At 46.1% G+C, this 24,741-nt stretch overlaps 1 protein-coding gene across 9 annotated transcripts in view; it reads right to left on the bottom strand.

The window, feature by feature from the left end:
• The window catches only part of DRP2 (dystrophin related protein 2), a 61,200-nt gene that overhangs the window by 11,934 nt on the left and 24,525 nt on the right, over positions 1-24,741 (bottom strand). For 8 of the 9 annotated variants that reach the window (XM_088664521.1, XM_088664524.1, XM_060270458.2 and 5 more), the window contains 14 exons: positions 18,654-18,787; positions 17,821-17,977; positions 16,715-16,835; positions 15,031-15,299; positions 14,414-14,560; positions 13,098-13,176; positions 11,813-11,873; positions 10,997-11,058; positions 10,120-10,194; positions 8,837-9,038; positions 7,400-7,485; positions 4,769-4,926; positions 3,263-3,429; positions 1,335-1,446 (listed from right to left, as the gene is read on the bottom strand). In XM_088664521.1, the coding sequence (XP_088520647.1) occupies positions 1,335-1,446; positions 3,263-3,429; positions 4,769-4,926; positions 7,400-7,485; positions 8,837-9,038; positions 10,120-10,194; positions 10,997-11,058; positions 11,813-11,873; positions 13,098-13,176; positions 14,414-14,560; positions 15,031-15,299; positions 16,715-16,835; positions 17,821-17,977; positions 18,654-18,787 (1,830 nt within the window). Of the gene's footprint in view, positions 1-1,334; positions 1,447-3,262; positions 3,430-4,768; positions 4,927-7,399; positions 7,486-8,836; positions 9,039-10,119; positions 10,195-10,996; positions 11,059-11,812; positions 11,874-13,097; positions 13,177-14,413; positions 14,561-15,030; positions 15,300-16,714; positions 16,836-17,820; positions 17,978-18,653; positions 18,788-23,050; positions 23,200-24,741 lie in introns of those variants that run through there. The other variant, XM_088664525.1, reaches the window with a different exon arrangement.

The following is a 24,741-nucleotide window of genomic DNA, read 5'->3' as shown; positions in this document are numbered from 1 at the left end:
GCCTCAGCTTCATGATCTGTCCTTCCAGTGAGCACTCAGGGCTGATTTCCTTCAGAATGGATAGGTTTGATCTTCTTGCAGTCCATGGGACTCTCAAGAGTCTCCTCCAGCACCATAATTCAAAAGCATCAATTCTCCGGCGATCAGCCTTCTTTATGGTCCAGCTCTCACTTCCATACACCTTTGTCGGCAAGGTAATGTCTCTGCTTTTTAAGATGCTGTCAAGGTTTGTCATTGCTTTTCTCCCAAGAAGCAGGTGTATTTTAATTTCATGACTGCTGTCACCATCTGCAGTGATCATGGAACCCAAGAAAGTAAAATCTCTGCCTCCATTTCTTCCCCTTCTATTTGCCAGGAGGTGATGGGACCAGTGGCCATGATCTTGGTTTTTTTGATGTTGAGCTTCAGACCATATTTTGCGCTCTCCTCTTTCACCCTCATTAAAAGGTTCTTTAATTCCTCCTCACTTTCTGCCATCAAGGTTGTGTCATCAGCATATCTGAGGTTGTTGATATTTCTTCCGGCAATCTTAATTCTGGCTTGGGATTCATCCAGTCCAGCCTTTCGCATGATGAATTCTGCATAGAAGTTAAATAAGCAGGGAGACAATATACAGCCTTGTCATACTCCTTTCCCAATTTTGAACCAATCAGTTATTCCATGTCCAGTTCTAACTGTAGCTTCTTGTCCCACGTAGAGATTTCTCAGGAGACAGATGAGATGATCAGGCACTCCCATTTCTTTAAGAACTTGCCATAGTTTGCTGTGGTCGACATAGTCAAATGCTTTTGCGTAGTCAATGAAGCAGAAGTAGATGTTTTTCTGGAACTCTCTAGCTTTCTCCATAATCCAGCGCATGTTTGCAATTTGGTCTCTGGTTCCTCTGCCTCTTCGAAATCCAGCTTGCACTTCTGGGAGTTCTCGGTCCACATACTGCTTAAGCCTGCCTTGTAGAATTTTAAGTGGTATGATAGCCTATTTTTATTCTATCAAACAGTGTATTTTCTTCCTATATCTTTTTTAAAATAGTGTAGGCTTGGTAATGCTGGTAACATGCTATGCAGCCAAGCTGGGGAACCTGTGCCCTACCCCAAGTGTTGCTGGACTACAATTCCCATCATCCCTGACAATTGGTCATGCTGGCTGGAGCTGATGAGAACTAGAGTTCAACAACATCTGGAGGCCCAGGGGTTTCCCACCCTTGACCCAGGCCTAAGTAATGGGTCCAGAGCTTGTTCCATGAACAGCTCATTGGTCAAACATGAACAGTGTTGTTGGTCAAATACCAGTGTCCCCCAAACAGTTTTCTCCAGACAACTCTTTGCCTATATTACCATTGTGTAGTATTCCATAATGGGATAATGCAGCTTGTTGCCTTTGCTGGCTCTCCCAGTCAAGAAGCAAGTCTGGCAGATGTCCACATTGAATTGCTTCAGGCTTCGGTACCTGGAACAAAGGGCAATCAGGGCTGGGTCATAAAACCAGCAGCATCAAAATAATAAAGCATTTCCTAGATTCCACCCATGTCAGGATACAAGTAGGGTTTGTATGTTTGGGGAGGACCATTGCTCAGGGGTAGAGCATTTGCCTTGCACACTTTAGTTCCCAGATTCAATCCCAGGTAGGACTGGGAATGTCCCCATGACTCAAACTCTGGAGAGCACCTGCCAATCAGAGTTAACAGTACATACTGAGCTAGATGGATGAATGGTCTGACTCAGAGAGGCTTGCTTGGCACCATCATTACATGTCTTTAGGCGCTAGGCAAAAACATTCCTCTTTACCCAGGCCTTTGGCCATTTAATAATCTATGGTCTATTAAAAGCCATGTTTTGGAGAGAGGGGCGTTGTTATTATGATTATTTTATTATTATGCTTTTTATTATGTTTTGATTTTTGTGCTCCGTAAAATGTGCTCTAAATGTTATGCACTGTCCTGGGATCTTTTGAAAAGGGTGGTATCTAGATTGAATGAATAAATAATAATACAAAATAATGAGGCAGCTCCCGACGTTCTTATTAATGCCCACTTCCACTTTTTTTAAAAAAAGGCTTTCACATAGCACATACTAGAAAGAAGTGTTTCGATGTGCAGGGATGTTTTTGCTGTAGGATTGCATTTTAATATAGGAACATATGATGAGCTATAGAGGAAAAGATCTATCAGCAGCTACAGTGGTGCCTCGCTAGACGAAATTAATTCGTTCCACGGGTCTTTTCTTATAGCGAAAAATTCGTCTAGCGAATCCCATAGGAACGCATTGAATTTTTTTTGAATTTTTTTTGCCCATAGGAACACATTAATTGAATTTCAATGCATTCCTATGGGAAACCGTGATTCGCTAGATGAATATTTCGTAAAACGCATTCGTCTAGCGAGGTAACCTCCGCTCGAAAAATCCTTTCATTAAGCGGAAATTTCGTTAAGCAGGGCATTCGTTAAGCAAGGCACGACTGTATTACTTATAATAGCTAGGTCATGGGTAGGCAACCTAAAGCCCATGGGCTGGATGCGGCCCAATCGCCTTCTCAATCCGGCCCATGGACGGTCCAGGAATCAGTGTGTTTTTACATGAGTAGAATGTGTCCTTTTATTTAAAATGCATCTCTGGGTTATTTGTGGGGCATAGGAATTAGTTCATCCCACCCCCCCATATAGTCCGGCCCACCACATGGTCTGAGAGACAGTGGATCGGCCCACGGCTGAAAAAGATTGCTGACCCCTGAGCTAGGTGGTACCTCTATGTACAGGGACATGGGTGGCGCTGTGGTCTAAACCACAGAGTCTAGGGCTTGCCGATCAGAAGGTTGGCAGTTCAAATCCTCGCGACGGGGTGAGCTCCTGTTGCTCGGTCCCAGCTCCTGCCAACCTAGCAATTCGAAAGCATGTCAAAGTGCAAGTAGATAAAGAGGTACCACTTCAGCGGGAAGGTAACCGGTGTTTCCATGCGCTGCTCTGGTTCGCCAGAAGTGGCTTAGTCATGCTGGCCACATGGCCACAGGGACAAACGTCGGCTCCCTCAGCCTACTATAGAGTGAGATGAGCACTGCAACCCCAGAGTCGTCCGCGACTGGACCTAATGGTCAGGGGTCCCTTTACCCTTTACCTCTATGTACAGAGGGAATGGACCCGTGGACATCAAATGTCATGGGCCTAAAGACAGACGAAGAACTCCGCTGGATCAGACCAATGGCCCAACTAATCCGGCACCCTGTTATCATAGTGCATATGGGAAGCTGTCTACTGTAGCACACCCCGTACCTGAATCCTTTGATTGGGCATTGTCGGCAGACAGAGCACTTGGTCTGGTGTTTAACTTGTTCAGCTATAGTCACTCGATGCAAGACTGCCAGCCACACCATTGACTGTGGCTCCAGGTTAGCCCATTCCAGGAACTGGATAGCCTCAATTGCTGGTTTCCCATTACCCTAAGAGGAAGAGAAGTGAGGCAGGTGCTGATCGCTAGTCATATGAATGGATTGCAGGGCTGCACATTTGGTATATACAGTATATCCCCTTTCCCTTTCAAAATGGCCCTGTTCTTACTGACTTCCTTGCCCCTACAAATGTCTTAATTTGCTTAAAATGATATAGCGCATAAAATTTCCTTGAAATTCTATATTGTGATCTTTAATGACTTTTTTTTATATCACCCTTCCGATTCCCACTGTACTTTCTGTTTAAGAAGCAACACACAGCAAAGCAACCAACATTTCCAATACCAAAAAAATGTTAAAACTAAGAAGGCGGCAGATCTCAAAGCAGCATTGAAACAACCAGAATCAAAACGTAAGGGGGAAAGCTTGGTTCAAAACAAAAACAAAACACCTTTGCCTAATGTCAAAAAGATAACATTGTAGGCACCAGGAGAACTTTGCTGGCGAGAACATTCCACAATTGGGGTGCTACCAACCAAGAAGGACATCTTCCTGATATCCACTTACTTCATCTCAGATTGCAGAGTGTCTCATTGAAAACTCTCTACTGAAGATCTTAAGGACCTATGAAGAAAGGTGGTCCTAAGCCTAAGTCACAATACTTGATGCTAAGTGGACTTTCATCTGAAGGCAGTCTTTCCTGTAGTAGCTTTCTGTCTATGGAATGCTCTTACCTAGGGAGTCTTGCCTGGCATTAACTCTGCCATTGTTTTGGTGCCAGGAAAAGAAGTTTGGGTTTGTTTTTTCTGGGTGTTTGAGCAGCACCAAAGACTGGGTGTCTTCACTCCGACTATGCTTTCTATAAGCTTATATATTTTGATTACTGCATTTTATGCATGTCTTAAATTTCTTCAGGACTTTTTGGTTGTGGGAAGTGATTCATAAATTCGACAGACCTAAAACAAAGGGATAAGGCTGCCAAGAGGTGGCAAAGGCAGTTGAGTGCCTTCTTATTAAAAGACTAAGGCACTTTTCATGTTATGGTAGCAACATAATGAGCAAGTTACATGTGCCTTCAACCCTGCACTGTTGCTGGAACGTTAAAGGCTGAGTGCAATGTGGGTGGAACCATGAGGCCTCCGCCCCCCCACCCCCGGTTGTCCATTTGTTTTGGCTGCTGGGTTTTTTTTTGGGGGGGGGGAGCTGTGCAACTGGGTCCATCCATGTGTCAACAGGTCTTGAAATGTAACTTGCAGCTGTGAGGGAAGGAACCACAGAAAAGCCACTCCCAAGCCACCGAGAGACACCCAAGAAACGTGACCCACTGGCTCCCTCAACAACTCTCGTGGCAAAATGAATCTCTTCTCAAAGCACCACCTGTGTCACGTACAAATCGGAAGCAGCTGCGAACGCTGGGCTCCACGTTGCTCCCTCCAAAGGCTGCCACCTCCCCGAGCTGCCGTGGAACCTGGATGGCCTCGTGAAGAAGGATGCCAAGGTGCCGCTGGTCACAGAGTCCGCTGGCATTTGCCACCTGGCTGAAGAGAACTGAAAGGTGCGAGGGAAGAGCATGGGGGCCCCACAAAGGGTGGGATGGGGGGGGGCAAGACAGAGAGAGAAAGAAGAGAGACTCAAACTGCAGCTTTCCCCAGAGCTATGAAAACATGGGGAAAGACACGCATCAGTGGTGAAAGTCAAGCTTTTAAAGAGAGACGGCATCCCTCTTAACCATGGCCCATCCGCACTATAAATTTAAAGCAGTATCATACCACTTTAAACAGTCAAGGCGTCCCCCGAAGAATCATAGGAATTGCAGTTTGTTAAGGGTACTACAATTACCAGGATCCTTTGAGAGAAATCATGATGACTACAATATTATGCAATTAAGGAAGGAGGAATCTGTCAGTTTCGATTTCTCTCAGTTTCCTCCTTTTTATAAAACAATTTGCAGTTTTTTTTCCTGCCGCCCCCCCTCAAAAACTCATAAAAATTCAGCAGCAATTTAGTGTAGATTTCTCTTAACAAACATATTTTTGCTCTCTCTCACACATATATATTCTCCAATGTAATCCATCTTTGTACATATATTTTCACTAATATTTTGCATTTTATGCACCATTTCCCCCAAAACATGTTTTTTTTTCATCCAGATGGTTTGGTTGAAGAAATGTACCACAAAATTCAGGGAAGTGCAAATTCTGAATGACAGCTTTGTTTTGTTTTGCATATTGCAGGCATGTCCAATAGGTAGATCGTGATCTACCGGTAGATCACTGGACACATGCGGTAGATCACTTGTAGATCATTGGCTCCCCCCAAAGAAGCTGAACAACTGTGGCTCCCCTTAAAAAAGCTCAACATTTTACCTCCTCCCTGAAAAAGCTCAACAACTTTGACCTGAACCCCAAAAAAGGGGTTCGACTACGTCAGACCAACACGGCTACCTACCTGTAACCCCAAAAAGGGGGTAGTTCAATGCCAGTTTTTAACTCTGTGAGTAGAAACTGCAATCTACTCACAGGGCATATTGACTTGAGAAGTGTGTGTTAGTTTCACATTAAAATGCCAACAAACTTGCATTTCTACAACTATACCTGTAGTAAAGATATGCCCTAAAGCAGTGGTTTGAACTTCCTATCTCTGAGTAACCTTTTCAAACCAACCACCAAAGCTGGCTTTGCCATCAGGCAAATTGAGGCAGCTACCTCAGGTAGCAGAAGTTCCCAGTCCTGTGGGTGCACCTCAGGTGGCACTGAAGTGGCACCAGTATCAGCTGAAATTGCACCCGAAATTGCACAAGATCTTGCAAGAAAGCAAGAAATTGCATAATTTTGGTAATATCTCGCCGAAATAAGGCAAGATATTGCCCATAATCGGCACTGATGGCCGCTTTGCCCCTGCGCCTATGGCAAAGGCAGCAGGGCAGGTAGAGAAGTGGTGCCAACGGCAACAAATATGGCAGCAGAGGTGGGAGCAGAAGGGCAGGGCAAGGTGGCACTTCCTGTTTTACCTCAGGTGGCAAAATGGGATGCTCGGCCCCTGTAAACTAGTAAGCCACAGAACCCTTGCATGTTGCCAATTGCCTTCCACCCTGCAGGGGCAGATTCAGGGAATGGTTGGAAGCTGAGGAGTTGTGGCTTGATTTTGATGAATGGGCACCGGGAAAAAGGGTGTGTGTGTTGGAGACTGGCTTGGAAGAAGGGATCAGTGATCTGGGGGAGCCTTTAACAGCCAGGAGACGAGAGTCAGAGGCAGGAGAAGCTGCAGGATTGGAGAGGGGAGAACAGGTGCAGGAGGAGGGAGAGATAGGTCAGGCTGGTGTAGAGTCAAGGGCTTCCACATCTCCCCATCCTGCCCCTAGCTCTCCTGCTCCGCTGTCTCCCAGGACCAGAAGAGGACTGAAGTGGGAGGAGCAGAAGCTTACACGCAGGCAGAGTCTCCACCTGCTTGGGTGCCGCTTGGGTAGGGGAGATACATAAGCAGGGGCAGATCCTCTCTGTCACAGCAACTGCACACCTAGGAGTGGCTGAGAGACATAGGACTGGTGGTCCTGCCTTTTCCTAATTTGTAAGTGTACTTTAGACAACGAAGAGCTAATTCATCTCTCTGGACATTCCTCACCTGTCAGCACTGTGATAGGCAGGAGGGAAATAGCTGGTCTGCTTTAAAACTCAGTGGAGCACTGTGGAAGCCCTGGTCCTTGGAGCAAGGCAGGACTGGAACCGAGAGGGTGCCTTTTCTATCATGCAGAATGGCATGTGCAGGACTGTTTTGTGTGCAGGCCTATTCATGCAAGGAACCCATGAAAGAATGCTCTCTCCTCCGCTGCAGGAAACAGGAGCTTTGTGAGCAATATAAAAGGCTTCCTGCCATATTTCCATCTGTGCAATACTGGAAGGGATGCAGGCAGGTGAGTTGTGATGCAGCTTTGACTCCTCCTGCACTTGCCTCTCTCCACCTTTCCAAACCTGAAAGCCTCCCACACTCTGGTTTCATCAACCATCTCCCCCGGATGACTCACATTGAAATTTTTCCTTCACCTCCGTGCCACACAGACATGCTATGCCTGTCTTGAAGGAGAGAGCCCGCATCTTCCCGCTGCGTCCACTGGAAGACAAAAGGCGCAGGGTGAGTGGGGTTGGGGGGAAACCTGGAAACCCCCCTTTTTTGGTTCAGTTTACAAGTGTCCAATTTCTGCACAGCAGAGGAGACTCTGTAGTGGTTTCCACCCAACAGTGCTGGCAGAACCAGGCCCCCCAGAACAGGCCTGCAAAGGCATGGTGGCCCACTGGGAGCTCAATAAAAAAACATGCATTTCCAGCCTGCAACTGCAAAATCAGGATGCGTACATAGCACCTTGCAGGCAACAGTGCATAGCTGGTGGCCTGTGTCTTGCTTGGCAAACCCAACCTATAAAAAAACAGGCTTTTCCTTGCAATGCCACATCATAGCCATCCAGACCTTCATTGACAGAAGCCTCAGTGGAGATACCAAGCAATCCAATCCACCTTTGCCCCTGAAGACACAGACTTTATGAATATTCATGTTTAGAGGCAGTCTGCCTGCTTTTATCAGGTGCTTGGAACACAGAACAACCATCTCTACAATACACTGCTTGTGGATTTCCTATCATAATCATCATTTTGTTGCTTTTTTCAGAAAGGTGAACTCAAAGCAACTTACAAAAACAAACATTTATGTAGGAAAATTGAAAATACCCACAATAATTCATATAAAAGAACAACCCCATCCCATTAAGACAGGATTTCCCAAACTTGTATCTCCAGCTGGTTTTGGACTACCAGTGCTCAGGGATGATGGGAACTGTAGTCAGGGCCGTCTTAAACGCCCCTGCCGCTGTGGTGCGCCAGATCTCTCCGGCGCCCTCCCGCCCCGTTTCCCAGCGCAGTGGGCGGGTGGGCGCAGCGGCGGGCGGGCAGGCACAGCGCGATCTCTCTGGCGCCCTCCCGCCCCGTTTCCCAGCGCGGTGGGCGGGTGGGTGCAGCACGGCTCCCACAGGCGCAGCTGCGCGGCGGACCAGCCGCCACCGGGGGTCTACCTAGAGCCGGGCCTGACTGTAGTCCAAAAACAGCTGGAGACCCACGTTTGGGAAACCCTGCACTAAGAGAGATAAGCAGGAGATTAAAGTCAAAGCCCTGGGAGGATAACAATATTCAGATGCCTAAAAACAGATAGTCATGGTGCCTGCCGTGACAGCATCCCACAAGTGGGGAGGACCCACTGGCAAAGCCCATTTTCACGTTGCCACACTCTGCACCTTCCTAATGAATTTTTATACCCCGAAACTGGTTTCTAAGCAGTTTACAAAGTATAAAACCAGTTACGCAAGCATTAAAATACAAGCTTCTAATATTAAAATACACAATAAAACAATCACATTAAAACATTACTAGTCTGCTAAGGCATCTCTTATTGGTATGGATGCCTTTATGGGTACCTATCGAAAACATTGAGCAGCCAGTTCAAGGTCATGTCAACGCAGAGGGGGACGTTCACCAGGATGCCTCTTTCCTCCTCGAGCCGCTCGTAAAGGGCGGTCAGGCAGTGGATCACCTCCACCACATCCATCACGTGGTCACTGGGCTGCAGCTCATGTTCACTGAAGACCTCCAAGGCTGTTGGTAGCGTCACCAAGTCCACTGTGGGGCCCAGAGAAAAGGTGGTCAGAAACAGAAGTGGGAGATGAGAAAAACCAAAAAACCCCAAACCTGTTATAGATTTGTCACAGGAAGCAAGAAAGGTTCTCTCCACTCATGACAAGGATAATCAGGGCTACAATTAAAAAGGTACGAAGTCTTTGAGTTTGAAAACAACTCAAGGCACAGCAAAATGGCGTCACCCATGATACCAACTAATAAAAAAGAGGCACCCTTTGCAATTGACAGTTGTTGTTAATTTCATTTCTGTACTTCCTTATATTTTTCAGTGTGTGTGTGTGGGGAGACTTCCGGCTTCCTACTATGAAATATTTCGAGATGTGTTAACATCCCCACTGAAACACTTAATGAATGGAATCCTCCCAGGAAAGCAAATACCAACATCATGGGAAAATACATATATTACACTAATCTCTAAACAAGAGCAAGATATACTCCAACTTAAAATCTATAGGCCGATTTCCTTATTAAACAATGATTACAAGATATATGCAGCTAGTATAATGGCAAAAAGAATGAGAGCAATTCTAAGAAATTTCATACATGAAGATTAAACAGGTTTCCTGCCATTGAGGCAGTTAAGAAACAATAATAGGCAAATATTGAATATAACTGAACTTTTAGAGAAGAAAAAATGGAAAAGAAACAACTTTAATGTTATTTGATGCAGAAAAAGCATTTGACAATGTTTCTTGATGAGAGTTATAGAAGTTATGGATTTTGGGACTGCCTTCACCAAAGCGCTAAAAGCCATATATACAGAACAATGGGCAAATATAACAATATATGGCAACCTAAGCAAGAAGTACAGTATGAAAAATGGTACTAGACAAGGATGTCCTTTATTGCCACTGCTCTTCATTCTAGAATTAGAGGTCCTGGCAAGAAAAATATGAGAAGATACAGGAATAAGAGGAATTCAGGTGGGACAACAAATACTGCATGTTTGTGTGTTGCTCCTTCATACATATTGTAGCTCCAGTTTATAGAATGTGAAAACTGGCCCTAATTAGGCAACACGGCTGGTACAAGAGGAAGAACAGGAGGGAATTATGGGGCTTACATCGCAAGGCCTTCTGTACACGGCGCAGTTTCATGGCTGTGCGATACGCAGAAAACTTGATGTTGTTCAGGTCAGCTGTAGATAAGGACAGAAAGGAAAATGAAACCACAGGCTGTCCTTTGCCAACTTGGTGTCCTTCACCAAGGTTGGCACTATTTCCTTGTCATTCTTGCATTGCCAACTTCATGCACTGCAAGTGCTTTGAACCTCAACTCCCATAAGCTGCAGGTGACATACATAGTTCTCTTCCTCCACATTTTATCCTCATACTGTAACTACCCTGTAGGTTAGGCTGAGAAACAGTGACTGGCTCAAGGTCACCCAATAAGTTTCATAGCTGAGCAGGGAGTTGAACTCCGGTCATCCAGGTCTTAGTCCTACAGTCTGACCACAACACCACAACTCCTGCGGTTCTTGTTACAAAATTGGACCGAGAAACACCCCCCCGTCCTTCACTTTATCCCAAAGTGAGGGTGCTTCCTGCCTGTTGCTACTATTGAGTGGCATTTAATCACATGGGGGCAAATTCATGTTATGAAATAGTTGATGGGGAGGTCTTGCACAAACGAACTCTCTTCCCCAAAAGACTTGACTTTTTACGATAAGGAAATTGAAGAGGGAAATGCACTGGAAAGTGGGTGGATGACACTTGCTCCGGCACAATCTCAACTAACCCAAGCAAATCAGAATAAATAGCCAACATTATCTGATCTCCCTGTAAATAAATCTGGATGAATGCTCAAATAATAGGAAGCACCCTGAGAAAGACATCACATCCAATGCAGAAGCTTCTCCCCCTCCCCCCACTGGCAGACTGTCTAGTAATCCATAACAATAGTTGTGATGCAGACCTTTCAGGCTTTAAAGTCCTTCTTACCCAGTGTCTGGTATAACTCAGTCATCTTGGGATGGTCCCAGCATGTTGTTTGAGCCTGGTGGCTGAAAAGATAAAGAGGTTGAGAGGAATTCAGTAACAGGGAGTTACATATTATTTACATGTGTGTTCCACATATAATTTTTTTTTTTTACGAGTTGCTTACCGGTGCGACTGTAGACATTTTGTCATGGACCAATGGTACCAAATAGTATGGGAAATAGTATATGGAAAGAGAACCCGCACAAGTGACGCTGGCACAAAAGCCCACACATACACTAAGTAGAAAAATAGAAGCATTGCCTCCCCATGCACCCTCCCCCTCTTTTCTTCCAAACCTAACACTGCATGCAGCAGTAATGTCTCACAACAAATGAAACTGATCTATAGCAAACACAACTTGAAAAAACAGACCATGTACGTATTTTTTTTGTAAACTAAGAAATCTTTAATAAAAATTAATTTTTTTAAAAAAACAAAAACTGTAGACATCTTGTGTGATTTGGGATTGGGAGAAGGAATGTCCTGGAAAATCCCAGAGGATGCAGGTACGGATAAATAATTGTTTATGCTGATGTGCAAATCACAGCAATGCCAATCATGAAATAAAGCAATATGGTGGTTCAAACATGTGGGTGTTTTGGGGACCCCAGACTCCCACAGCGTCCCACAGAGAACTTACAAATCTTATTGACTGCAATGTGGGGGTAGGTTGTGGGTACGATGGTTGAATATGTGGCAAGAAAAACTGAATACTGCTCTCAGTCACAAGGGTTAGGACAATACCAGAAACTCATTCAAATGCAGTTGCACACTCACTTGATGTAGTATGGGACCTTATTGGGAGAAATTGCTCGTTCCCAGGGGACTTGGACTGAGGCTGCAAGAAAAAAATAGACAGAGGAGATGGACAGAAAAGGCTGATAAGCACTTTGCATATGATTTGAATGCCCCAATTATTTACCAGCAACTACTTCTATTTTCTAATCCTCATACCTGGAAAAACACAGTTATGCAACAAAGTTTTACTCAGAATGGACCCATTTAAATTAATGGATCTAAGTTAATCATGTTCATTAATTGCAATGGGTCTTAGTAGGATTTGCAATGGATACAACCCAAAATCCCTTCTTTTGGTTCCTATTTTTGCCTGTCTGGGCAAATGCCTTACTAAAATATTGTTGATGTGTGTTGTCATTCTTCAGGGTTCAGCTCCTTTCCCAGGGTAGCTAGAACAGGGATGGGGAAATATGTGGCCCTGAAGATGTTGCTGGACTCCAACTCCCATCATCCTTGACCATTGGCCATAAGTTTGAGAAAGCAATAGATGGTGCAGCTATTGCAAAGGAAATGAATGCATCACATATATCGCAGGCAGTACAGCTTTTAATTATGGACAGCAAACCGTGGGAAACCGTGGACTGAGTGGTCCTCACAAAACCATCTTCAGTATGAAGACATTCCAGCTGATTAGTTGCGCTTTCTCTCCAGATCGTCCATTCCATTCCACTTTTCCGTTCAAAATAAGCAACTAAATCATTGCCAGAAGAAAACTAGCAGGGAGTGGGTGGGGCTAAACCTTTTCCCCTGATAAGCTAGGGTATTTTTTTGTCTGTTTTTGTTTTTACTACTGGAGAGACCGTTTAAACATTAAAAATGGTATCCTCGAGGCTGGCAAACGGTAAATATTTTAAAGCAATTAATTAATTAATTATAATAACTGTATTAAGCATAAAATGTTGTCCCCACATCAGATTATTTTAGTCCCCTTGTCAAAGCTAAGGAAAGCTTTATTCAGGACTGTGGGAATGATAACCAGAAACGACGGCTAAAACAGTCATAAAGGAAGTTCACAGGCAAGTTGTTGTTGTTTCTTTAAGAAGATAAAATCTGGGCCCACTTCAAGTTTTGAAAATAAACCAAGCACATTTTAAAATCATTTAGGGGGGGTGAGACTTGTTTAACAAGCTTAGCAGTCTCAGGGCAAGTGAACAGATTCTATTGTCTCATTCAGCTGCACACATGAAACATGCTAAGGAGAAGGGAGAACATCTTTTCCCCACTAAAGTGAAAATGCCTTCGGCTGTAGACTTTGTCTACGTACTTGAAAGGAAGTGCTGTGATCCTGGCCCAAAGTCTCGGTGGGCGTCCTGAAGGTGCTTCAACCGGTCATTGATGGAGACCTATGCAGAGGTTGGAAATATTAAAGAATTTTCTTTTGGGGGGGACATGTAGCCTTTCAGCTTGTCCAGCACAGAACCCAGATGTGCCTCCTATCTTTACAGAGCAGGCTATATTCCATCCACACAAACATCATGAGGTTTCTACACAAACACTACCCTCCACCCAGGCAAGTATAAAGTTCTACACAAATATAAAATAGGAGACATGGATTGCCACTAGTACACGTGGAAATGATCTAGGGTTTTTAGTAGAGCATAAAGCTTATCCTGAATCAAGAGCGTGATGCAGCAGCAAAAAAAAAAATGCTAATGCTATTCTAGGCTTCATCAACAGAATATAGTGTCCTGAACAAGGGAAGTAATAGTCCCATTCTATTCTACCTTGATCAGACCACACAGTTTAAGAATGGAGACAAGCCATTCACCTGCGGAGCTTATAGCCAGGCCTGCTGTAATAAATAGCTGTGTAAGCCTTGGGGAGGCAGAGATGCGGGAAGGCATCAGAGGAGGAAGGGAAAGAAAGCGGGACAGAGGCCTGTGTTGCCCACAGTACCCCTGACCATCATTCAAGGCACCCCAGGATCAGTGACGGAGGAAGCGCTCAGGCACCCGGAGTGGCAAACATGACGTGCACCCGGGGGCAGGGCGTCGCTACGCAGCATGCATGTGCGGCATTGGTACGTACGACACACATGTGCGCTACGTAGTGGTTTGGTGGTGGCGGTGCTCCAGCACTGTATGGATGGTGCTGGGATCCTCTGCTCGTGGCTGCAGCGGCTGCAACCATGAACTGAGGATCACGGCACCATCCATACGGCTCTGGAGCACCGCCTTGTCACCCCCGCAGATGTGGCACCGGGAGCGCACTGCCCCCACCGCCCCCACTGCCCAGGGTGCCACAGCATACTGGTTGAATACCACTGTCTCAAAGGGTGACACATGAAGGATGGAGCAAGTTTTGTTTTCTCCAGAGGGTAGGATCCGAACCAATGGATTCAAGTTAAATGAAAAGAGATTATGACTAAACATCAGGGGTAACTTTCTTACAGTAAGAGCCGTTCAACAGAGGAGCAGACTTCCCTAAGAAGTGGTGGACTGTCTTTTGGACGTTTTTAAGCAGAGGCTGAATGGCCATCTGTCAGGTATGATTCCTGCATTGCAGGGGGCTGGACTGGATGACCCTCAGGACCCCATCCAACTCTAAAATTCTACAAGGTCCTTGTGTCTCCTCCCTCACCTGCAGCTGTTTCCAACGTGTGTTGATTTGTTCCAGGGCACGAGAGTTCTCCATGGACAGATGCACATCAGAGATAGCCAACTGATGTGCAAGGTCATTCACAAGCTTCACTGCATCTTTCATGGGGGACAGCTCCTCTTTGAACAACTGGAGATCCATCCCATCCCAAAGGAAAAAGAAGTCAGAAAGTCAGAAGGAAGGAAGGGGGGGGGGGAGAGCCAGCAACCAATGATCTTTGATTGTTTACAAATGGGGCTGAATGCACTCGACAACTCATGATGACCCAGCTCATATTGGAAGTGGTGGAAGAAAGCAATCAATCACAGACCTCTTAAGATAGATTGGAAGGTTGTTCCACTCACAAGTCCCTTGTGGAGCACTTTTTAAGTGCCCAACTTTTTAAGTGCCCAACAGCTCACTGGTGGTCAGATGTTGGTAACCACAGTTCAAGGGTCTTCGCCAGCCCTATGCTGAAGGATTGCACTTCATGGAACTGATAAAGTGGACTTTAACCCACAAAATCTTATGCGACAAATAAATTAGTTATGGTTTTAAAGTGCCACAAGGTTGTTTTTAGCAACCTCAGTGTCTGCCCACTCCCTCCCTCCAGGTCATACCTTGGTGGCCTGGATATGTTCTGGCAAAGAGTCGATGAAGAGATCTCCAATGGGCTCCCAAGTCTCCCTCACACTTTCAGCTTGGTTGAGGGTTGTGCTGAGCTCCTCCATGGTGGCCTTGATCTCCAGCAGCTGCTCCAAGGTCCTCTCGATGTGGCGGTGCTGGTCGACGCAGCGGGCAGTGAGCTTCTCCCACAGCTCACTGGCCACAGTGGCCTGTTTCCACACAAAACGACTGATGTTCTGGATCCGGTGTCTTGGGGAAACATCTAGAAACAGAGCAGGAAGAAGACTGAGGGCAACTGACCTGGAGGCTAAGCATGAGGACGGCAGCCCTGAGGAACTCAGAGAAGGTAGAAGCAGAAAGGCAAACAGGTATAGGCACTTTGTATTGCAGTTAAATGTTATTAGCACAACATCACCCTGATGTTTTGTGAGAGGGTGGTATATAAATACTTTTATGAATAAATAATAAATTGTGAAAGGGTGGGCTGGGGGAAGTTCAGAGGGCCTGCCTAAAGTTCCCTGTGCCTCTTGTCTACACCCAGGATTTCCCAAACGTGGGTCTCCAGCTGTTTCTTGGGCTACAACTCCCACCATTCCTACCTACCTATCAGGACCAGTGGTCCTGCACATGGGGAAATAAAACACTTGCGGGCATGAGCAATTCCACAACAACACACCTCTTTAACCTGGTTTTTTATACTTGAGATGTACATAAAGAAGGCTGATCGCCGAAGAATTGATGCTTTTGAATTGTGGTGCTGGAGGAGACTCTTGAGAGTCCCATGGACTGCTAGAAGATCAAACCTATCCATTCTTAAGGAAATCAGCCCTGAGTGCTCACTGGAAGGACAGATCATGAAGCTGAGGCTCCAATACTTTGGCCACTTCATGAGAAGAGAAGCCTCCCTGGAAAAGACCCTGATGTTGGGAAAGATTGAGGGCACTAGGAGAAGGGGACGACAGAGGACAAGATGGTTGGACAGTGTTCTCGAAGCTACCAACATGCGGGAGCTTCCAAACTGGTGTGCTCTGGTCCATGGGGTCACGAAGAGTTGGACACGACTAAACGACTAAACAACAACAACAACAATTTTTGGATCCAGCTTGCTTCTGTAATTTTATGTTGTTTTAAACTGTTTTTAACGCTGTGTTTTAATTATTGTAGCCCACCCTGGAACCTGGGGTGAAGAGCAGGTAATGAATTGTAATACCAATAGCAATACTAATGGTAACATCGACGACTCCAGTCTGGAAGACTCCAGTCTGGAAGCATGGTACCCCCCCCCCCAAATCTGACCACCTGACTTCCTTAATTGCTTTGGGGTGTCCCTGTCCATCCCATGTAGCTCATCACCACCATTTGAAAAGGGAATCGGTCCTTCCTGCAGCCTTGAAGACACCCATCTAGGAATGAGATTAACTTCTATTGTATCCTTCTGGAGGTCAGGAGTATATTATCCTCCAAATGCGCTCATGGAGTATTCAGGACAGGGAAGGATTATGGGATCTCTCCACGGGGACAAAGAAGGTCAGCAGGTCAGCCTGGAAGCATAAAAGCCATGTGCCAGTGAGCTAGCATTGCCTTTTGGCTTTGGCCCAGCAGAACGAGAAGAGTCTGTTTGAAAGCGCAGCGTGAGTGGACTGGGGGAAACAGCTAAAGTTATGTAGGAGTGTAAACCTTTGCTGTCGGAATTGGAGTCCTCCACTTCTTCAAATGGATGCTGAGTGAGGAAGGCCTGAGCAGACTCCAGGACAGAGTAAATGTAGGGGCCCCGGGACTTCACCTCTTCCATAAATGCCTGTGCCAAGGAGAGAGAAGCAGGAAAGATTAAGGGAGCTGCAATAATACACTGCCTTCCAGCGCCAGCTTGAGGATTTGGGGGTATACCCTCAGGAATGTCACCCTCAGTGGACTCCCCCCAGCCTGAAAGAGGTGAGACTTCAAAGTGGGGTGAACTAACAATTCTCTTAGGCTGCCTTGAATTTTTATTTTTTATTTTGGTGCAAGGTGGCAATGGTAGCATAGTTCAGAGAAGGAGGCCCCCTCTGCTGGTCTCGGGGGCCCTGGCAAATGCCCAACCTGGCCAATCTTGCAGCACACTCAGCTGACACAAGGCACAGGACAGGGGAGCTTATGTGCTTCCACAGATAAGGTGTCTGCTTACCCATTGCCAAAAAGAGAGGACAAAATGGATCTTACATACGATAATTTACATGTACAGATGCAAATTTAGAGAGAAATATTATAAAAGAGAACTAAAGTCCACCTCACCATATCAGGCAAGGCCCTTGCAATTGAAACCCCCCCCCGCTCTCCCTTCTTGGGGGGTTATCTATCTTTTAATTAGACTTGGAAGAGACAGCCTTTCAATACAGAGCACTCCTTCAAATAAAATTAGGTGGATGGTGCATGGAAACGTTTCCATGGTGAGCCCCTGGTTATGGAGTGTGATTTTATTGCAGGTTGGTTTAATTTGCAGAAGGTGACTTGAGGGCCTGTTAAGGTATAGGGCCCTCACTGCAGCTGCCCCAGCCAGCGTGGCTACCAGTCTGAGATGATGGGCTGTAGCCTAGCAGCATAATAAGAGTCCCACTGGATCAGACCAAAGGCCCATCTAGTCCGGCAGCCCAACAGATGCTCATGGGATGCCAACTTCAGAGGCATATTATTTCCTCTTATCCCAGTAGAGGTAGTTCGCAGACATTGTGCCTAATAACCATTAACAACTTTATTCTCTCTCCCCCCCCCCTTTAATGCCGTGCTATGCCCTCTGGGACACTTACCGCATGCCTCTCCTTCTCCTGCTGAACCAAGAGGACGTCCCCACGAAGTGGCAGCTGGGCAGAGAGCTCCTCATCTTTTTGGCCGAGCCAGTCTATGATCTCCTGCAAGGGAATCTGCAGCTTGCTGCTGTGGTCTGAGAAGGCTTCCAATCGAGCCCTGGGGAAACGAAGGTGGGAAGCAGGCAAAGAAGAATGAGACCACAGAGATGGGAAGCGAAGTATTTGAAGCAGAATGCTGAGAGGGTGACAAATGAAACCATCTCGGGAGTATGTGTTTTGGATACTCAGAATTAAACCCTTCCCTCTGTCCATTGGCCGATGTCACAAGTGATGTCAACTGCCATCACTATGGCTTGAGAAAAATGGCTTCATGACCTCCCACTTCTCTTCCCTCCCTCCATTGGCTGTGAGAGATAATTCTCCCTCACACCGTCAATGCTTGCAAAATGCAGGCTTCTATCTTCCTCTCCCCTTCAGCTAATGTGGGATAGGGAGAAAGAAACCTGCGTTTTGCAAGCACCAAGCATAGGGCTAGCAACGCCCCTTGCATAGTGCTTCCCAAGCATCCAACAGATTTTTGACAGGTGGGCAGGACAACCTGTCTGCCAGTTGTGTGACATCAAAACAACACTGTGAGATTGACAGGTAGGATGCCCCATCTGCTTGCCAAAGTTGGTTCGCAAGGTCCAGACCAGAGCCACAATGGTTTCCCACCCCTGTAGTGTCTATCCTCTCCCATGGGGATTTCAACTTTGGCTTCAGTATCTGTCAGACTGGCTTCTGTAAGCCAAATGAAAACAAGGCACTTTGCCACACATCTCTCAGCATCTCACCGAAGGCTGTGCGATTTCTTTTTAATCTCATTCCAGCAGAGATTCATCTCAAGAGGCATCTGTGGCCCAATGGCACCATTCAGAGGCTTTTGGCTCACACAGGCTGGTGTAGCACCATCTTGGGCTGTTTTAACCTGAGCATAAACACAGAAAGCAGGAAACACTATTATCAAATGAAGAGAAAAGGCACTTGGTACCCACACAGCAAGGGAGCGCAGTAAATTTTTTATCCTATTGCTCCTCTTCTTTCCTTGTTGGGGAACAATTGTGTGGGAAGGGATGTATAGGGAGTGTTCTAAAAATCTATGATTAATACTGGGTGCTGCTTTATAAAAGACATCTTAGTTTATTAACCACCTGATTTTTAGTTACTCAACTGCTTTTCTTTTGTATTTACAGTATCATGAAAAACAAGAGAAAAAGGGGGGAATCATCTTTGTTTTGTTTTTTGCCTTATTAACCAATTTCATTAAGCAATTTTTAAAGCTCACAACGACAACAAAAATAGTGTGACAGCACTTGCTGTTGTGAGTATTAATGGATGTTCAATTCTTATTTATCAGCGGTAGTTGGGATTTTTCAATCAGTACATATTAGGGAAGGAGAAGATGGTAACAGTAAACAAGCACCAAATCCAATCACTATGATACAACTTGAAATAGTCATAGCTTCCCACAAAGCATCCCGAGAGCTGTAGTTTGTTAAGCGTGCTGAGAGTTGTTAAGTGACTACCTATCCCCCTGACAGCGCTCATCTTGCTTTATTGGCTGAGGGAGCCGGCATACAGCTTTCGGGTCATGTGGCCAGCATGACTAAGCCGCTTCTGGTGAACCAGAGCAGTGCACGGAAACGCCGTTTACCTTCCCGCCGGAATGGTACCTATTTATCTACTTGCACATTGATGTGCTTTCGAACTGCTAGGTTGGCAGGAGCAGAGACTGAACAACGGGAGCTCACCCCGTCACAGGGATTTGAACCACTGACCTTCTGATCGGCAAGCCCTAGGCTCTGTGGTTTAACCCACAGCGCCACCCTCTGAGGGGAATAGGGGGTTGCTTAACAACTCCCAATACAAACTACAGTTCTCAGGATTCTTTGAGGGAAGCCACGACACTTTAAAGTGGCGCAATACTGAATAGTGCAGATGGGTGGGGTGGGGAGTGGGGTAACTGGTGATGGGAAAGACACAATACCTTGTAGAGCTACTGTCAGTCATAGAATCAAAGGACAGTAGAGTTGGAAAGGACCATGAGGGTCATCTAGTCCAACCCCCTGCTATGGAAGAGTTTTCCCCCCAGGGTTAATTGTATCTGCCTGGACCTTTCATGTGTTAGGTGAATGTGATAACTACTACACTGTGGACATCAGAAGTGAGAAACCTTCAAAGGAGTCTGTGCCCATTCCCAGTGCAGACCCCAGCTGCATCTTCCTCTGCCTCACACCTGATGTCAGGTGTGGGGTAAGTGGGTGTTATTTGGAGGAAATAGCTTTACAGGTCTAGTTAGGTTCCCTAGGAGACTCTTGAGAGTCCCACGGACTGCAAGAAGATCAAACCTATCCATTCTGAAGGAAATCAGCCCTGAGTGCTCACTGGAAGGACAGATCCTGAAGCTGAGGCTCCAATACTTTGGCCACCTCATGAGAAGAGAAGACTCCCTGGAAAAGACCCTGATGTTGGAAAAGATTGAGGGCACAAGGAGAAGGGGACGACAGAGGACGAGATGGCTGGACAGTGTTCTCGAAGCTACGAACATGAGTTTGACCAAGCTGTGGGACAGCGCCGTCTTAAGCGCCCCTGTCGCCATGGTGCGCCGGATCTCTCCGGCGCCCTTCCGCCCCGTTTCCCGGCGCGGTGGGCAGGTGGGCGCGGCGCTGCTGCGCGGCGGGCGGGCTGGCAGGCACAGCGCGATCTCTTCGGCACCCTCCCGCCCCGTTTCCCAGCGCGGTGGGCAGTTGGGCGTCGCGCGCAGCTGCGCAATGGACCGGCTGGCCAGCGGGCGGGCGCAGCTCGCGGCGCCCTCCTGGCGGGCCGGCGCCATGGTGCCCTGCGCCACCGGGGGTCTACGATGAGCCGGCCCTGCTGTGGGAGGCAGTGGAAGACAGGAGTGCCTGGCGTGCTCTGGTCCATGGGGGTCACGAAGAGTCAGAAACGACTAAACGACAACAATAACTACTACTACTACTACTCTTGGAGTAAATGGACAAAAAATCTGGACTAGTAGGAGGACACTTTCTATGTATGTAAGTGGGATCTGCAACAGAAGGTTACAGTGTGGAGTGTTGTTATTGAGAGCCTTCCTGCACAATGCCTCATTCTATTTCCCCTCCCTCCTAGAGCAGTTAGCATTTCAAGCCCATTGTGCCTGCTGGGGTCGCCCTCCATAGCTTCCTCTCGCCACTCCTTTAAATGTTTTTTGGTTGGTTTTTTTTTTTTGGTAATTCTGTAAATTCTGGAGTTCCCTCTCTAGCCTTCTGATACCTCCCTCTTGGGCCATTTTGTGGTGCCATTTTGGCTACATAGCAATCAGCACTCACACTTGAGCATTGCAAATACAGGGAAATATAGTGGGGGGGGGGGAGAAGAGAGGGTAAAATCACAGCTGGCTTTCTCATAAGGAACCACTAGAGGGCAGAACCTGGCTGGGCTGGTCACTCACAAACTGCCGCTTTTGCTCTGTTCTTGCTCCTGCATCACAAGGATGGTTTCTGACTTGTCTTTTATTTTTTTATGGACTAGAATCTTGGTTGTATACCAATAGTCTTTTCATGGCAGGAAAGCACAGTCTGGATCTCTTAATACATAAGGCATCGCTATTGGGATTAAGTGATCCTAAGCATACAAATTTCTTTAGGGTGCAAGAAATACTTTATTAGATTGGACCAAGCTCTGCACAATAAACCATTCTTTGCAGGAATCTAAACAACCACAGATAAGAGAACATCCCTATATTAGCAATGCAATGACAGTCCACAATCTAACAGAAAATTCCCCCTACTCTTTTTTAACTTCTGAGGGTTAAATGCCCTCCTCCAACCAACTACCAGGCATGTCCAACAGGTAGATCGTGATCTACTGGTAGATCACTGGACACCTGTGGTAGATCACTGGTAGATCACTGGCTTCCCCCCCAAAGAAACTCAAGAACTTTGGCTCCCCTAAAAAATGCTCAACATTTTAGCCCTTCACCTCCCAAAAAGAGGGCTTTCCTCCCACCTCAGAAAAGCTCTACAACTTTGACCTGAACCCCTAAAAAACGGGGCTTTCCTCCTCCCTAAAAAAAGCTTAACAACTTTGACCTGAACCCCCCAAAGGGGGTAGATCACTGCCAGTTTTTAACTCTGTGAGTGGATCGCAGTCTCTTCGGAGTTGGCCACCGCTGAACTATGTCAAAGTTGGGGAATCTCTGGTTTGCTAGTCAAACTTGAACTGCCAGGAGTTCAAATTTGGCACACAAACCATGGCCACCTGGCTCCTCACACAATAGCCAATTCCAATCAGTTTATTTCAGCTTTAAGCTCATAGAACACACAATAGCATATCAGGAGCATTAAAGTGTACCCCTAACTGTGTATTGGGGCAAGGGAAAGCAGGCTTCTGCTGACTGGAAGGAGAGCCAAAGCCTGCTTGGGAACCACTGGACAAGGGATCTGGGCAGGTAGGCAGGATATCACAGCATCATGTGATTGGTAGATGGCTTGACCTGCCCATCTGAGCCTGTTGACCTGCAGGGATGGAGCCAGATAAGGATCTGGTCCATAGAGTCATAAAGGTTCCCCACACCTGAACTGAGCAATGGGAATGGGGCCCATAACACGTGCTATTTCCCAATGTCATCAGTGGGGACTTTCCATTTATTCTGAACAGGATGCATCGGACAGCTGCATTTCAACTGGGAGCATGGCAGGGACAAGGGTGAAACCTCACTCCTCTGAGTCCTGGTCCTGTTTCCAAACAACAGTTACACTGCACTTAATTACATTATTAAAGCCATATAAGAGTCTAGCCTTGTGCCAACTTAAAAGACTTACATAGTGCAGGACTTTTGGGCTCAGACATTGTGTCCAAACGTTTCCCCCCCCCCCATTTTGATTAACTTCCAGCCTGAAGAAGAGTTAAGAAAACTCAAAAGTTGGCTTTCTGTTTGGTGGTATTTTCATCAATAGGACCAGTGCTTTCCCCCCTAAAAATGCTTAGGGGTACTCTCAATTTCCTACTCATATTCAAATACTGCCCCTCATTGAGGCCAAACTTGGATTCACAAAATGTTTAGGGATATGCGTACCCCTGCCTCCCCCAAGAAAAAAAAAGCACTGCATAGGACCCCTCCAGGCAGCCCATTTAATCAGCTTTCATCCTGATTTGCATGTGTGAAGCTTATGCTGAGGTTAGTTTATACCTGGTCTTTATTGAGCATTCATCCTGATCTTCTTGTGGGGTGTTGACTCTGCTCCCTGTTAATCATTTGTTCATCCTGCATTTTCCCCATCACTTTCCACAGATGTCTTTTTTAAAAATAAAAATTAAAAAGTGGGTTTGTTGTGCTACTTTAAGCTACTTTAAATCTGCCAACCTAAAGTTCTGGTATGTGCTTTAATCACTTCTACAAAATACTGAAAGTCTGGAGTCAACCTCTAATCAGTATATTACCCTACGGTTCCAAAAGTGTCCCCCGCCCCCTCGCCTTCCCTTCATGGACCAATATACTGTAGTTCCCCACACCTTCCCTTTCACTGTATCCTCATTGCAACAAGACCTGTTGAATTTCTACCAGTAACTCAGATATTAAAGGCACAGGATATTCTTTCCGGAGACAAGCCGCTGGGGCATATTAAGACCTGAACAATTTGGAATCAGTTACAGGTAGGTAGCCGTGCTGGTCTGGTGTAGTCAAAACAAAATAAAAAAATTCCTTCCAGTAGCACCTTAGGAGACCAACTACCCGGTAAGTTTGTCTTGGTATGAGCTTTTGTGTGCATGCACACTTCTTCAGATACACTGGTACAGAAGTCACCAGATTCCCACATATAGTGAGAGGGGTGGGGCACCACTCAGAAGGGTGGTGGGAAACCGGACTGTTTATGACTGCATTTGGTCTTACAGGAAGAATTTACAACTGTTTACAGCTGCAATTTGTCCCACAGGGAAAGCGAGGGGTGAGATGGCTAAAGATAGCTTTATCATGTATAATGAGATAAGAACCCAATGTCTTTATTCAGACCAGGTCTCTCCATGGTTTTAAGTTTGGTGATAAATTGCAGTTCAGCAACTTCTCTTTCCAGTCTATCCCTGAAATTCTTTTGTAATAAGACAAGCTACTTTGAGATCTTGTATAGAATGTCCTGGGAGATTGAAGTGTTCTCCTACTGGTTTCTCAGTCTTGTGATTCCTGATGTCAGATTTATGTCCATTTATCCTTTGGCGTAGGGTTTGGCCTGTTTGTCCAATATATAGAGAGCTGAAGGGCACTGTTGGCATTTGATAGCATTTGGAACCACATTACCTGCAAGACTGCCTGTCCCTACAGAGACCAATCAGATCACTTAGATCAGGGTGGTCCAATGCATGACCCTCAATGCCTTTTTCTTTTTTTGGCAGCCCTCAGTAACATGCCCTGGCCCACACCAGTCCTTGTGCTGCCTTCCAAAAGCCAGTGGGACAAGGCAGTGCGCAGCCCACAGGCCTTCTGTGTCAAAGTACTCTTGAAGCCCACTTGGTATGAAAAGTTGGGCTGCCCTGACTTAGATCATCTGGAGAAATTCTACTTGAGGCATCACACCCCACAGAGTACGAGAGTACAGTGACCCCAAAACAGGTATTTTCCACTGTTGCCCCTATAATGTGGAATGCCCTTCCCTTTGTCATCATGAAGCAACAACCATTGCTTGTTTTGGATGTCTTGTAAAGACTTTATTTTTTGCGGAGGCTTTTTCCCTGACCTGTAAGATTGAACCCTGTTTTATGCATATGAATTCCCGAAATTGCTGCTTTATTTGCTTGTATATGGTTTTTATATTGCTTTATTGGTATTAGGGTTGCATTGTTGTTTCAGCGGATGTTTTCCTGTTGTACAAAAGTGCATACTGCTTA

This window comes from Zootoca vivipara, chromosome Z2, assembly GCF_965207765.1.
Source record: "Zootoca vivipara chromosome Z2, rZooViv2.hap1.1, whole genome shotgun sequence".
NCBI lineage: Eukaryota > Metazoa > Chordata > Lepidosauria > Squamata > Lacertidae > Zootoca > Zootoca vivipara.
The sequence above is the reverse complement of the archived record's forward strand: the minus strand, read 5'-3'. Positions and strand labels throughout refer to the sequence as shown.